Source organism: Thalia democratica, chromosome 2 (assembly GCF_965202585.1).
Source record: "Thalia democratica chromosome 2, ktThaDemo2.hap1.1, whole genome shotgun sequence".
Classification (NCBI taxonomy): domain Eukaryota; kingdom Metazoa; phylum Chordata; class Thaliacea; order Salpida; family Salpidae; genus Thalia; species Thalia democratica.
Window position 1 is genome coordinate 53,879,519 of NC_139166.1, and position 17,153 is coordinate 53,896,671.

The following is a 17,153-nucleotide window of genomic DNA, read 5'->3' on the forward strand; positions in this document are numbered from 1 at the left end:
AAAAAATATTTTTCGTATAACTGAAATAAAAATTAATTTTATTAGAAACTTAAAAAAATGTTTCTAAATAAATAGTTACTAGCTTTATAATCTACACCAAGGTTTCTCAAACTCATTTTCATAACCACACATTTGGTAAAAAATAATAAAATAATTGCCCCCTAATGAGATATTGCCCATTTACTAGTTAATTACCCATTTACTTTTTCGCCCCTTACTAATTTAATCCGAAGCACTATAAAAAAAATCGCTTTTAAGGGCGGAAACCCCATATTAATGAGGCCTTATTTATATGTAATTCCAACACCTGATTTTAAACGACCTAAAAAAACAGGTCTAATATAATCATTGATAATAAACTCTTATAAGCACAAAACTTCAAACCTGTGTTAAAAGATAGTATTGATAAAATAAAAGAAATTAATTTTACAAGAAAAAAACTTATAAAAGGCATTTCATAAATCATAAAACAAGATATTGTTATCATCATTATACCTGACTTTATCTGCAAAGTGCACAACGAAGAATGAAGTGTTTGATAGTTTTGATTTTTCAAAATGTTTGCTTTTACCAAGGTGGAGATCGAACAACTTCTGGGCCCAAGCCTCATCACTACCTCTTTGCAACTGTTTGAAAATAATAATAAAATTGTTACAATATTATCAATTTTTTTGTTATCAAATTACGAAAAAAAAAAAGAGTTGATGTTCAAAAATTAATAGTTATAAAAATGTTAAGTTTAATTTAAATAAGTTTTTACTAATTTATTGTAATAAGCAATACTAAAATATAACAAAAACATTACACTTAGTTTTCAATGATATCAGCTTAAGTGTTAAACTAAACATCAATTTTCAATGATACAAAGACAATTAAAGTATAAATCTTTTGACAATTTTCATCAGGACTAAAATAAAAGTGAACATTAAAAACAGGAAAAAAGATCGCTTTAGCAAAAATAAAACTGACTTATCACTTCTTACACAACTAACACTTTGTTTAAAGTTTTAGGATTACTTGAACAAATAAGTAAAAACCTTATAAATTATCAAAACAGGGTTGCCATAGGTTTTTTGAATCTTTTTTCCAGGTTTCCTTAATTTATTCGAGGCTTTAAAAAATGTAAGCTCTTTTGAACAATTTAAATATTAAAAATTAAACTTAATTTAAGGTAAAAAACTGTTTTAACTAGTATAAATGTAAAATAATGAAAAGATAATTTAAATGTGTTTTATTATAATTAAAACTTCAAATTAAACAAAAAAATATGTAACTTATATGGGGACGGGTCAAATATGCACGAAGACATTTTTGCACGGCGTCAATCCGCGCAAAAGTGTTTTGATCCTTCGTGCATATTTGTCACCTACCCATTACACCATACAGCGGATTTTTTCGTCTACAATCGAAATTTCATTTCTTTACATTTATAAATTGATTAAAATTTCAGGTTTTTCCTATTTTTTAAATTTCTCAAATCCAATGTTTTACGGCAACTCCGTGACAATTTAAACAAAAAACAACCTTGCACTGGTCGTTCAGCTGGTCCAGTATGCCCATCTTGTCCTCGATGAGGGTGATGCAGGGCTGGTTGTCGGTGAAGGTGATGAACTTCCACTCGATCCCCTCCCTCACGTACTCGTCCTGCTCCAGCTTGAACACGTGGTTGCAGAACTGCTGCTGCAGCTTCTCGTTGGCGTAGTTGATGCAGAACTGCTCGAACGAGTTCACCTTGAACGTCTCGAACCTGCGAGGAGTGGCGTGATAGTGGATGACAGATATCTTTTTTTAAGTTAAAAATAATTTCAGTAGATACAGGCCGAACAAAAAACACTTTTAGACGGAAATATAACTGAAATTATAAAAAATGGCGAAATACAGCGATGTAAAAAATGTCTAGCTTTTGATTAGACCTGTTTGAAAAGAGACACTGTATAAGTATTGCCTGAACATGGACGCATTTTATTTCAGATTTATCATTCTTGTTACTTATTCGTTAATAAATTACAACACGAGAAAGACATTTGTTTATGATAAACTTTAGTAAATCAAAAAAGGATGCCTGTGACTAAACTCCCACTGGAAAACAGTACTTATAAGACACCAGATGAGACGTCAAACAGAAAAGATATTTATTTAGACACTCGTTGAAGTAGATGACGTTTTCGTAGCAAAGGCAACGCGTAATGTTTTTATTAGGGGGTGCTAAAATTTACAAGTTTCTAAGAAACCGTGTAATTCGTTGTTTTTCAAAACTAATGTAGTGATATAAAAATACTACAAATACAACAAATAGTTTGTAACCAAAAGTTTATTAAAAAATAATAATTTTTACAGAGGTATAATATAAGATTTTTTTTATGTGGAGAACCTGCTTTAATGATCCACCCCACGCGACGCCCCTAATTCGTAGTATTTCTTTTATAGCAAGTTTACAATTGATGCAGCATGAATTAAAAGAACTTCTTTTCGGATAAAAAGCATATAAATAATAAGAGTACAAAGAGAAAAGCAGTGATGTAAAAAAGCATTAAAAATTAATCAATTTAAAATTAAAACCAGAAATCAATATAGATTGAAGTTGTTATTAGAACACAATTAAATCTAACTTTTCAATTCAAAATATCTAGCATAGCGACTATTGTCACATAGGCTTGAAATAGCAATTGTATTATGCATATAACTATAGAAATAATAATGATATAATAATATGCTAGTTAGTTTCTAAGTCATCCTAGTATGCCAACAGTTTTTTTTTGTATCCTTTGTCTTGACCTTGTACGTACTCAACACATAAAAGTATATCAACAAAACTTCTTTTTTTTTTGTGTATTTAAAGTAGCTTCAATTTTTTGTCTCCGGCAAACTAAAACTTACTACTTTTTTATATAGTATATGTTTGATAATAACATAACATTGAAAGTACTTCTTTTAACTACAATTTAAGCCAAAATTTTATAGATCTTTTAATATGTTTCAAATATTAAGGAGTATGTCATAAAAAGAAATTGATCAGAAAAAAATCAGAGAAAAAAGTTAACAGCAAACTATCATCCGAAACAATAAATCTTGTTATGAATTTGCTATTTACTTATAAATACAACTATTTTCTTATACATTATGTATCTAAAATACTTAATTTATTTGAATCAAGTCACTCAATAACGAAAAAATTAAATAAAACATCGGCAAAAGTTGTATATATGCCTGGACTTTCGTATGTTGTGAGACAAGCTTGAGTTTACATAACAGTTTGATCATACCAGTTCGATAATCAGACCACAAGCCTTCGGTAGACTGAGACCTGGGTTTCGTTTTTATTAAAAATCGTCAGTTAGCCTGAACCGAAAAACTTGCACTCGTCAATCTACAAACAGTTAATGATATTTTACCATTAAGTAACCGTTTGCTAGTACTTATTTATGTAGTCTGATCATCGAATTTGTATGATCAAAACTTTTTGTAATGAAAAAAAAGGTATTGACTATTTTCACTATTTCTAAAACTAACCCGTATATATCAAGGACACCAATGAAAGAGTCTTGCTTAGCACTGGTGGACAGAGCCTCATTTACTTTAGCAACTATCCACTCGAAAAGTTTGCTGTACATATGTTTTGCCAGTGCGTTTCTTGCTTGAATTGCCTGGGACAAAATTAAAACTACAATAATATTTGCTACCAAGAAGTTTAGAGCTAAGAATATGTATTAGTTTTATTTTTCTACCATAATTGACTTTAATAACACCAAAGTAAACACCAAAGCTTAACACTTTTTACGTAAAATAATAGTAAACTTCATCAAATCAAAATTATTTTAAACAAACACAAAATTAAAAAAAAAAACTATACAACATCCGTAGTAAAGCAAATAAGTTTTTATAATCTAGCCAAATGAAAGCAGAACAAAATTATGTTGTAACAAACTAATTCAATAAAAAATTATCTTAACGAACATCATACCTGATCCTGATTCATTGGCTTGACGACGACCTCAGTCATGGTTGTCAGTTTCTTATTGGTCAGCCACTGCAGCATCTGTGTTGCCTCGATGCCAAGCAACTCGCACATCGTCGCCAGGTGATCGTCTGATGGCTGGCATGAAAAAAAAAATAACATTACAAATTTAAGTATTTTATATTTATTTTTTAAACATTATAGTTGTGTCAAGCATGATTTGATATACAAGTGAAATATGTTCGTCTGATGGCTAAAGGTTGTCTAAAAAGTTTTAGATAAAAGTTATATGAAAAATTAACAACTTGAAAATAGCTTTTAAACATCATTAAAAAAGTATTTGAGATTTAATATCAAATTTACTGTTTTAGAATTACTAAACTTAATTTACGTAAATAACATATAGATTTTAAACCGCTCTGTATGTTTCTAATATGTTATTTTTTATATTTCATTTAACTTCACAAATTTAGATTTAATTTTTTATTTTATTTTAGTATTAACTAACTATTGGCTAGTTTAAAAAAAAAATATTATAATTTAAAAATTTTATGATAGAGAAATAGCTTTTCAAAATACTCAAATATTTATGGAAATAAAATTAAAGTTATTTTTTGGTAAAAAATTTAATATGAAATATATTTTTTAACCGTTTTGTTGGTTTTAAAAATGCAATTTTTAATAACTCAATAAATGTTACGTATATATTTTAATTCTAAACAAACTACTTTAGTATTAACCAACTAAAATAAAACATTTAAAAAAAATCAAGTAAACTAACATCAACAGTAGAGTAATCGCCTTTCTTCATAATTTTAATGTTACCCATGTGCAATATGGAAGATAAAACTCTGAACATAAGAGATTGATATTGGCTGCTCACACCTATCAAATTAGATTAAAAATTCTGTTGATATGGTAAAGGAAATTCATTTTTCTAATTGTTTTTTAAATAGTTCTTGTGCAAGAAATAGTACATAGTGCATTTCTAATTAAATATTTTTACAGATATTATTTCATAAATTAGTTAAACATTTTTAAATTTTGATCAAAACTATTATAAATAAATTACATGTTAACTTTAAATAACAAAACTTTGTTTTCTACATTAGGAATTATACACTTTTATATTTAAAGTAAATCACAGCCACAAGAATGACAACTAACTACAATGTAGATTTAAACTTTTTTTTTGATATATTTTTCTTTAAGAGTAAATTTATTGTAAAGCTTGTTATAAGCACTGAGGTTTTCTACCACGTCAAAATATGTGTGAAAATAAAGTTAAAAGATTTTTTTTTCAAACTTTGGCTTTCAAAAATAACAAAATTATAAAATAGTAGCATTAAAAACTGTTTCTTATTTTACAAAATTTAAACAAATAAAGTCTACTATTCTATATAAAGTAAGCAGTTAAATGCTATGTCATAGAATTATAAAAATTATCACTATAGATATGAAGAATTCTCTGACTTTAAGCTACTTTATTTTAAAGTAATTATTGTCAAATAACATAAACATAACGAAAAAGTATTTTTACGTATTAATGATTCTTATTAAAGTTACAGAAAATATGTTAAAGTCTTGTTTCGAAAGATTTGTTTAAATATTTCATAAGAATAATAAAATACAGCTTTTTTTTAAGTTGTTTATATACTAGCGAGCAATTTTAAAATTTATTTTATTGATTGTATAATAAAAGTGCAACAAATACATTACACATTTTAACACAGAAAAATCAATAACAAACTTAACTGTGCTTAAGTTCAACACAAGTCAAAACTTTATTCAGCGAAAATCTAATAAATAAGCAAACATCACGACTCATACTGTTTATGAGTCAAACTTGAACCGTAAACAAATAATCATGTAAATTTAATAAAAAATTTATGTAAAACGTTTTCATTCAGTTTTAACTCGTTGTAAAAGCATACAGTTTCACTTTAACATTTGGTGAAAAAAACTTTATAAAGTTTTGTTTAAATATATAAATGAAAAGACTTAGAATTACTTTTATATCAAAAAGGTGTATTTTTTTTTATTGTAGACGTAGAATATATTACCTCTTTATAATAGTTTTAATTTTATGAATTTAAAACTGCTATCTAATAAAAAAGTAAAACATAGGAAAGTATTTACAGTTTTTACATGTTTCCGGTTAAACTGTTGAGCAAAGATTACATTTAAAACTTAAAAAGCTACAACTGCATTTTGTTATAAACTTTTATATATTTATTTCAAAATTAAAACTATACAACACTTATTATTCATACTTTATCAAATATTTTTATCAAAACTAACCGAGTAATGTCAACGCATGAGCAGTTTCAAAAAAGTTCTTTTTATCATCGACGTTATCAATCGTCATACATTCACCCATATTTGTGTATTCAAACTCTGAGGCTGGCACTGTAGTTAGAACGTCATGTTATTGCTAGTTATGAAAGTTTGTGCACACCAAAAAAAATATGCATACAACTTTGCACAAAGATTATTGTCGTAACTCATTGACAGACTATTTTTAACTGTTAACTTTTAGAGTTCCTAAACTATAAAACTTGTAAAATTAACAAGATATTAAATAGTATTTATACGTCACTGCACATATTAGCTTCAACACTAAAAACAGATCTTAATAATTTATTTTTTAAGTTGTTGTATTGTAACGCTTCTATTCTTATCCTAACTTTTTTTATAATTTTTTAGTTTTAACTTAATTTTTACGTTTTTTACGAGAAAAAAATCATTATAAAATGTAAAAAAACTACTATTACCGTAATATATTTATGAGTTTAATTGTAGTCCCGAAATATAGCTAACGTAGAAAATACGTCATTAAATGCAATATTTTTTATCAGTTCAATAGCTGTCAAAAGTTTACCGTCCATATCAATAAACCTCTAGTCATAACTATGCTAACAGATAGTAAATTTATACTTTTATCTCAACACTTTTGTTCCTTAAACATTTTTAAACATTTCCAGTAGTTAATAATAAAATACTTAATGATTATATGGTAATGCGTTACAAACAAAGTGTTATACTAAAAGATGTTGAATATTAGACAACGGTTTAAACCTAACAACCTTCATAAGAAATTAAAATGTTTTACTAAAAACTTTAATCGTTAAGGTCATAAATTTTTTCATAAAATAAATAATATGGACTTTGATTTGGAAGTTTTGAGTACAAACTCTTAGTTACCTATAAGGAACTATATTAATATAAATTTTATCTTTTTATTGTTATTCTTATTTTTTAAATGAAAAACTCACAATTTGTTATCTAATGGGTATTTATGCACATCAAACTTTCTTTAAAAAAGAGATATTTTACTAAATAAAACATTGTTCTCAGTCTAATTTATATTAAATATAATATAGAAAACGTCTTTTTTTTTTAATGTAAAAACTAGAGTACTTTTTCTTCTTCTCAGAATGCAACTTTTTAGCTCAACTTTTTTTTCAAGACGTTTACAAATCAATCCAAAATTTGAACAGTAAATAAATTGGAAAAAGTAAAGAGGGACTGAATTACTATTAATTTTTAATATACACTTTTTAAGATGACCTTTTTGTCTCTAACTGCAAATTTTATTTGAAAAAAAAGATTGTTAGCCATGTTGAAGCTAATACAAGCGAAACATTGTATTTCAGTACAGACTCTAAGGATATAAACAGATTCTACTTTAATTGTTTAAAGAAGTAATTACATTTTTCAATCAACACAAAGTTTTGAAACATATCTATATCAACAAAATTAAAGCTTCTAGTAATGAAAACATAAAATCAACTTAAATGTTTGTACAACTAACCACAAAAAGTACAATCCCATACACGATAAATAAAACGACTAACTGAAAATATTTTGGTTGCACTTGATGAACATTAATGTTAAAAAATTATAATCAAACACAAGTTTAACTGTTAAAAAAAATAAACAGCAGTTCCATGCATTAACTATGGTTTTTAGTTATTTTACTGTAGAAATGTTATTAAATCGTACCATTTTAGTCTGTTTAATAATTTTATTTTCAATAAAAACCTAGACTATCAGAATGCAATATGTTCAATTGTGTATAGTTTATTAAATAAAAAACAAATATTTTTTTGAAAAAATAAGCAAAGTAACCAAGCAAAGTTAATAACATTTAACTTTCAATTTAATCAAAATTACAAATAAATTACCACATCCATATTTTGTATATTCAAAATATTCCGCAGGTTCTGAAGATAGATTGATTGCAATATTTGGTCAAAAAAATGATTTGTTTATGATTGTTCAAAAATAAAAATATATGAAAGTTTTTAATATATGATTTTTCATTAACTAATGAGAAATTTGTTTACTAAAACTGATTTTTTAGAAACTATTATGACCACATAATTGATTATTTAGCACACATATATACTAACTAGCGATTAAATGTAAAGTCATATACCTATAAAAATTTATTTTAAAAGAAAGAAAAATGAAATAACTGTAGTTTATTTTAAAACCAATAACTAAAAACTACGGAAAATAAACTGATACTGGAAAGTATTACATATATTGTCATTTATAGTGTCAACTGTAAATGAATACAAAAAACTTTAAGTAATTAATTTTATGTACATTTAAGTTTTTTCTAATCTTATATAATTTTCTTATCTTAAAACCCTAAATAAAACTAAATAAACAAGCAAAAATTAACAAAACTTTAATTTATAGTGTTTGGTCTTCAAATGTTAAACCTTTGTAATTATAAACCTGATTAAGACTTAATTATATTCTCAGAATCACTTGAATCATTTCAAAACAAAATGTCTATTTTTATTGCTAGCTTAACAGCAAAATAATAAATAGTTAAAACAAAAACTGATATTTGAACCAACTTAGTTTAAGAGGCTGAAATTGAGGCATATCATGGCAGGAACACAACTGGTAAAATATGTGATAGTTCCGTTCGTTTGCAGTCTGCATTGTTAATAAAATGTTATGATTTATTAAAATAACGTATTACTTAATATATACATAAAAAAACTAACGTCTGTAGATTAAAATTTTGTTTAAAAAGTCTCAATTACTAAAAAGCTTTGATAGTAGATAAAAAATATTTGTATAAGAATTTTATGATAAAATATGTTTCTGATAACTCTCTAAATATATAGAATTTTATTTCAAATTCATTAACAAAAGTACAAGATTATTCTTTTATGGTACCTAAACTGATGAACCATTAAAAAAAAAACTATACAGCATGACAAGAGTATAAATAATATAAGTTACAGCAAAAAATAAAGCCAGTTTAAGAAATAAGTTGAATATAAACCAAAACAGTTTTTAAAGTTTTATATAAGTAAAAAAAAATGCATAAATATGTTTCTATACAAATTAAAATACTACCCACAATAGAATATTTAATTAATAATCAAAGTTCTAAATATATTTTTGCTTCTTAGGGATCTTTAAAAAAATGAATCCTTAAAGTTCTTTTATTTTTCTTTACCATATAACTTAAAGATTTTTATAATATTTTCACAGAAGTAATTATTTTTTTACCAACTTTAACATTCTATAAATTTCATAGATGCTTAAATATTTTAAACCGTAAAAAATTGACCAATTTTGAAAAACCAAGGTGTCACCCTTGTACCTTTTAGTACTAATTGTTAGCCATCATGTGAATATCAAATAAAAAAAAACAAAACCTGTGCAACGACTCTTGATTTTTCAAGCAAGTAAGTTCTCATGTTGGCTCCAATTATCTGATTGCTTTTGTTGAAACTTATTTCTATGTACTTTCCAAATCTGGATGAGTTGTCGTTTCGAATCGTCTTTGCGTTTCCTATCGCCTGTAATTAAAAACATTATTTAACAAAAGTTTTTATTTGTTACAATTTTTAGTTTCAATTAAATTAAGCTTCTCTGTTTACTCATCTATGTTCTTTTACATTATTGCTCTTTTATTTACAGTAATATTTTAGTAGTTTAGTTATATTTTAGAGCATATACACTCATAAAAATATAAGAAACATACTTGGTTAGTTTTGTCAGTTTAACATTTAATTATTACAAAACTCAATCTATAAATACTAAAGACGTTATCTGTGTTATAAAAAAAAAACAGTTTTAGGAAGTTTTTATAATAGAGATTGAAATACTAAGATTCTACAACAACAACATGGAGTTGCAAATACATAAACTTATATTTGATTTTATTTTTACAGTAAAAGTAGTTTTTTATAATCAAATTTTATTTAACAACACAAAAAAAAAGCGGTAATTTTAAATGTCAAGTTGAAAGCACCTGAAATTATGAAGTAGGTGAAAATACTACAATATAAAATAACAATCAATCTGATACTTGGATTGCAGTCTGTTTAAAATTATTATTCTACAATATTTTATGTTAGATACAGTTGTAATACATGATAAAAACTATTTTGGTTATGATTATAAAATACGCATTTCACGATTGTGTGAGCTGTATAAATAAACTTGACGAGTTTATTCAAATGTTTATTTTGTGAATAAAATAACTGTTTATATGCTTTCACAACTAATAGAAACATTAGGTTAATTTTGATTTAGCAATGTTTTTAAAAACATAATTTTAATCAACCTTATGAAAATATTTTTAAATGTAAAACGGTTAAATGCTTTTTATATAAAATATTGTTTTTGAGTAGTAACTACATTTTTTCGCTGAAATTTAAATATAAACATTAATATATTTCAAAAATATTTACAATACAATAATTAGTAATATAAAGAATAATATTGGCATTCACACACAATAAATGGTCATACTTACATACAATTGTGATGTAAGTAATGAATACAAAAACGATGATGACATTCAATAGTGTAATTATTGTTTTTACAATTGCTAAGCATTATATGTTTGCAATATGTTTTAATTGGAAGAACCATTTGGTAATTATATGTTGTTTTTAGTTATAAATTGACTATGAACTAAAAAAACTTGTACCTGATCTGTTATCAACATCAAAAAATAAAGTTGTAATTTTTATGAAAGAAAATTTAATTTTTTTAACAACTTTTGGGTTATTATAATAAAAATATCTTTTATAGTATTGTTTTTGGTTTCTAAATGCATGATATTACATAATTAATGATTAACAACGGAAAAATAAATGAACGGTTGCATAATTTCGTATAAATATTTGCTTTATTTATACCTCAGTAACTTAATACATTCTTTTGTTAAGTTGAATAACAGAAGTTTAAACAAACACTATTGCTTTGTGATAAGTATGTTATAACACGTTACAACATTTACGGATGACTTGTACAGTTTAATTTTATTAAATGATAAACTTTTATTATTTAGTATGATTTTCCTCATATGTAGAAGTTATCAAATTTGTCTAAAAAGTATCTAATTCAATACAATTTGCATGATAAATTACTGTAACTTTTTAGTAAATGTTAAAACAAAAAATTTTAAGGTAGAATTTTATTCCAATTTTTTTTAATTTACTTTAAACAATTAACTGCTAGCGTGTTGCCTAATCTTATATTATAGTTATTTTTTTTTTAAGTAAACACTAAAAAAAAAAATACTTCGTATAAATTTTAAATTAAACTTCATCTAATTTATTCAATGAATAAAAGCCTTCATAAAAGGGTTGCTGGCAAGAACTTTTTAACTGACAATTAAACATTAAAATCATGTACCAAAATAGAGAAATCTAACTTTATTTAAATCAAAATTTCCTAATCATATGTTAATAAACAACCTCCATGATGGGGTTGCTGGCGAGAACTTTCTGCTCCACATTGTTCTCCTTGGTGTTGGTTCCGCCCGCGGACGCGAAGTACCTCATGGTGAACTTGGCGGACACCGTCTTCCCCGCTCCGCTCTCGCCCGTCACTATGATCGACTGGTTCTTCGAGTCCCTGTTTGCGTTTGCTTTTTAATAATACTGTTCGGGTTTTTTTCAGCTGTTGAAAATTTTCATTTGCAATTACGAATTTGTTGCATTTAACCTCTTTTTACTAGTTCGTATTTGTAATTAGATTTTCTGTTATTTAGATTCAACTGGTTATTTTACTTTACGTAACTAAATTTTTTTTTTAATATTTTATAATTAGTTTTCACTTAATAAAAGTATTGTTTTTGCGATGAAAATAAAACTATCCTTTTTTACTTAAATTGTAATACTTCAAGATTTATATTATTTTATAAAATTGTCACGTCAAAATTAAATATTTACCTAAGTTCAAAATTTAAATACAACTCATTTAAATTTAACTAAAGAACAAAATGAATATATTTTTTATTTTTAATATTAGTTTATGTAAATTCATAACTAATAACTGGGAGACAAATGAAGTTATGTTTTATTTTTTTCATACATCAAATCAAATAATTGTGATATAAACTTATTTAAGAATATTTTGTAACTGACAAGCTCTTTGAAAAAGCGCATTTAGTTGAACAAAACCGTTTTACTATCATTATGTGTTAAAACGTTACACATTTAAATATTACAAAACCATTTTTATTGTAACACAAAAAGTCAACTTGAATAAAAAACACAGTTTTTTATAAAGTATATACAAAGAAAAAAGTAATGTTATGCAAAATCTATTTTTGAATTGAATGAATAATTGTCACATAAAAAAAATCAATAACAAAATGAGTTTTCATAACAGGAACATAAAAAAGAAAGTTTCGAGAAAAGTTTTTCACACAAAGCCTCGTAACAAGCCGTGAAAACTTCAATGACTTTGTGTTCGAGTGACTTCGCGAAAAATGCGGCGAAATTTATAATTAGAAATGGAAAACTTCCAATGTCACAAGGATGTCTGTTCCGTCAATATTTTTTGGATGTGTCTATTTTTTTGTTTTAAAAGTTAAAAAAAAGTATTGGAAATTAACTTGGTTAAACATGTTTTATCTATGGAGACTGATTAAGAAAAATTACACGCAATAATTTATAGACACAAAAAAAAACATGAAATGCGTAATAATAACTCCCTCACAAATTAAAAATTAATAAACTATATACTAAATATTTTTTAATAGCTTTTTAAATGTTTACGATATGTATTTGTACCAAAAAACGCTAAATTAATAATCTAATTATAAAACTTATTATTTATTTATTTTTTTATAAAAAGAAGTAAAAAATTAAACCCTAAAAAAATTGACTGTTAAACCAATTAAAGTTAAAGACCGCAGTTTAATTTTGTGTTGTAAAATACACCGGTATAAATAACCGGTTTATGTGACAACTTAAATTAGATTAAGTTGAAAATTGACACACGAATATTCAAACTGTAGCAAGGTAATTGCTGAACTGCAGCATTCGTTTCAAGAAAATTATTTGTTATCCTATAAACACCTTCAACCGTTACTGAACATTTCAAAGACATGAGAAACACAACTGTTTTAAATTTAAGCAGTTTTTTAACAATTGAATTTTTTATCATACTTAAGCAAACATAAGACACTTGATCTAATAAACATTAAAAATTTACAAATAACAAGTATGAATTGTAGTTGAATGCCATAAGTTAAGTAAAAATCATGATCATAGATAATTTTGTAATTAAAAATTTCAAAAACTATTAAATCTATAAATACTCTGAGCTCTAATACTAAAGAAAAAGTTTAAATTAAAAATAAAAGTAAATTTAATAAGTTTTAATAAAAAACACACATAACTTAACTAAGTGATGTTGTATAGACATACCATAAATAAGTCTTTGATTGCAAAAAAAATGTTTGAATTTATATATGTTTTTAGATGTTTAGTTCATGTAGTGTAAAAATTTTAATTTAAAAAAATAGTTTATTTATTTATATATAATTATTTTGGAAACATAAGCAAGCTTTTTTAAGTATTTTAACAACTTAGTCTGTAAATTTATCAAAGGTCATCTATGTAAGATTGCATATAGATTTTACGTTGACATTTATGTCGCACCTTTTTACAACTTTAAATTAAAATGGCTTTACTAGTATCAAAAACAAAATAATGAAGTCGCTTTACAACACTTTTAATAATTTAATATTTTAAGAATATTTATTTAATTTTACAAACGTTTACAACTAAACACTTATATATCGAATAAAAACTTAATTGTGTATTTTAGGTATTCTATTTTTTGAGTTGTAATTGAAAATTTATTTCATGCTCTTTAATTTTTTCAAAATAAAAGTTTCTTAAACATTTTTTTGTCTTTTTTAGTGTAAGCTACTTAACAACCAAACTAAGAAATATTTAACACTCAAAAAAACTACAAAATCATGAAAAAATAATCTAATAAATATTAAAAATATTTGACCTTAAACATTTAAAATTTTTCATGATTTTGTAAAATTTACTCCCAACCACTAAAAAAATATGTTTTATTCTTTATCAAAGTCATTAAATATTTATTTATTGCAAAGTATTATAAAAAGATTATTTAAATAAATAAAAATGTTCTAAAAACTAACGAACAATATGTTATATAAGAAATTATAACTTATTATAAACAGTAAGAAATTTTACCGGCTCATCTGAACAAAAGCTTCTTCTGCAATGGCGAATATGTGCGGATCAAGCTCACTCACATTCGAACCACTGTAAAGCTGAATAAAATCATCTGAGTATATGTCCATGTTTTCGTATGGGTTTATTGCTACCAGTACTATTCCTATTTTTAAATAACTTTTTAACATAAACTCTTTAAAAAGATAAATTATAAGTTATAGAAAAGATTTTTAAAAGAAAAAATTAATTCTATCAACTTTTAATAAAGATAACTATGCTATTCTTTCAAAGGTATAAAAACAATAATGCTCAAAACTATTATATGAAAATAATACAAAAGTATTTTTTATAAAAACTAAAATGATAATTCAAAAATAATAAAGGATGGTTAAACGTTATTTTTTCTGATTTTATTTTGTAGATTCTTAACCAATCTAGGGTCCATTTTTAAACTTATTTATATTTAAAATTACTTAAAAGTAATTTTTGAGAACTAATAGATCAAAATTAAGGAATCCTATAAAATCCATAATATATAATAAGCACGGACAAAGTTTAAAAAATACTACTTTAGTAAAACCTACCTCCTTATAGGTTTAAAAATTAGGACCTAACATTTTTAGGAAATTATTTTGCCATACTTTAAACAATTTCTTGAGAGATTTTTAAAGTAAAAAATAAAGTTTTACGACTAAAAAAATCATATTCAATTTAATTATGAAAAAAAACAAACATTTATCCAGAAATTTAAAAAACAAATTATGAGAAATTGTGAACAATTTTAAAAGGATAAGAAAATTGTTTGCTCAAATGCTGTAGCAGTAAGTATAATTTTAATGAAATAGATTTTTTTTGTTCGCTCATTTCATTAGGAACATCTTGAATATTGCAACTACGACCTCAAAAATTACTTAGTATTCAAAAACTCAGTAAAAAAACTTGCATTTTAGTTATTAATGTAAAAATTTAAATCGATTAAACTAATTAAATTTCTAGTTGTGTACTAAATCAAAACTATAAAAACAACCAGACAAAAATTATAACAAACAAACCACAGTAAGTGTATACGGCATTCTTTTCAACAAATCTGACTTGCAAGTTGTGCAGTACGGCAGGTTCGTGAAGGTAACTCAGTGACGTCAGATCATTTTCTCCCACCAAAATATCAGGATTTCTCAAGTGTGGCAGCTTACCTTTCACCAACTTGATTGATTTCATCTCAGCCTGAAGAGTAGAAGTAGTTATAAAACTTAAACTTTTTATGATTTATCACTGTTAGTTGTTAAAATTTTTTTAAATAATGCTATTAGTAAGTAAGTATAACTATGAAGTTGAAGTTAACCTATAAGATTCAAAACTCAGAGTTATAACTTAGTTTCAGATACTTAGAGTTAGTTACCACACTTTCTTTTATTTAAAGATTTATAATGTTAAATCAAGAAACTATAATTAAATTGATAGGTAATTTTTGGTTAATTTATTTTAACAAGAAATTCTTGAGCAATTTATTAGCACAAAATAGTTTAAAACTAAAGTTTGTTTATTTGTGAATGAAAAAAAGTTCAAGTTATTAAACTATAAATGTATTTAAAATATAATGTTTCGTTTTCATACTTTAATATCATTTATATTTTAAAACAGTTAACCTTAAAACATAAGCACAATCAACAACCTACTAGTAAAGAACATTTTTTAATTTGTAAAAAAATATACTTTATCAAATAGTAAAGATTGAATTTGTAGCTGCAGCTTTGTATTTGTAGTTGAAACCAGTATTTACTCTAATAAAAAAATACTTTAAGTAACAGGTGTATCGAGAATTCCTTAAAAAAACTTTCTAAAGTTTTAAACATTTTTCTAATTAACCTCTACTTCTCCTTCATTGTCTTCCATATAAACTTTAATTTCAGCATCCCCGTCTTTATAAGATTTAGCAAGCGTTGCTCCACGCCATATCAACTCTTTGTCAGGTAACCATATTCTTGTCCTCTGTGAAAAACAAGTTCATTTTATTATTTTTTTTATCTTATTTATCAAAAATAAATTTTAATTTTATTAGTTAAAAACAAAAGTACTTTTAAATATTTTTATTAAGAACAAACATATTTTAGGTCTTATGCAAGAGTTTTGCTGCTGTGTTTTGATATACACAAAAGTATTAACATTGTAATTTGTACTATCTAAATACTTATACTTATACTAATAAATCAATATTTTTGTAAAAATTTCATTAAGAGTTATCATGATTGTTATTTAATATTCATTAAAGAGAAACAGGCGTTTTAAAAATCTATATGTTTAAAAGTTTTACCATTTTTTTATTTTGTATATCAAATTATTAGATTATAGAAGTACTTACCTCTGTATACAATTCCACACTAGACATGATTGCTCGAAACTTTAGTTATAAAATTAGCTTCTATTTCCATCAACTACTTATGATATGTTTTATCAGAAAAGGCCTTCAATAGGTATAATGAATCTTGATGAGATTGTAACAACTTTTTAGTTTTAAAAAATTTATGAAAAATTTATATAAACATAAGAAAATCCTCAACAAGCTACCAACTAAATAAAAACTAGTACATTTAGCTTACTAGTTATTTTGATATACTAACAAATATATTACAAATTAATTCCACAAAATTTTAAGAAGACAGAGTAAAAGTCGTTTTAAAGTTTAATTTCAGTAAACTTTATTAAAA

The 17,153-nt window shown here is 24.8% G+C and overlaps 1 protein-coding gene across 1 annotated transcript in view; it reads right to left on the minus strand.

The window, feature by feature from the left end:
* Positions 1 to 16,919, minus strand: part of LOC145830272 (unconventional myosin-Va-like) — a 33,737-nt gene extending 16,818 nt beyond the window's left edge. Inside the window, exons 1-13 of the mRNA XM_082938221.1 lie at positions 16,808 to 16,919; positions 16,315 to 16,437; positions 15,501 to 15,672; positions 14,467 to 14,611; positions 11,701 to 11,860; positions 9,646 to 9,789; positions 8,830 to 8,911; positions 6,257 to 6,364; positions 4,737 to 4,840; positions 3,962 to 4,093; positions 3,511 to 3,644; positions 1,525 to 1,747; positions 496 to 626 (exon numbers count right to left, since the gene is read on the minus strand). Coding sequence (XP_082794347.1) covers positions 496 to 626; positions 1,525 to 1,747; positions 3,511 to 3,644; positions 3,962 to 4,093; positions 4,737 to 4,840; positions 6,257 to 6,364; positions 8,830 to 8,911; positions 9,646 to 9,789; positions 11,701 to 11,860; positions 14,467 to 14,611; positions 15,501 to 15,672; positions 16,315 to 16,437; positions 16,808 to 16,834 — 1,685 coding nt within the window. The 5' untranslated portion in view covers positions 16,835 to 16,919. The remainder of the gene's footprint in view (positions 1 to 495; positions 627 to 1,524; positions 1,748 to 3,510; positions 3,645 to 3,961; positions 4,094 to 4,736; positions 4,841 to 6,256; positions 6,365 to 8,829; positions 8,912 to 9,645; positions 9,790 to 11,700; positions 11,861 to 14,466; positions 14,612 to 15,500; positions 15,673 to 16,314; positions 16,438 to 16,807) is intronic.
* Positions 16,920 to 17,153: the final 234 nt, after the last annotated feature.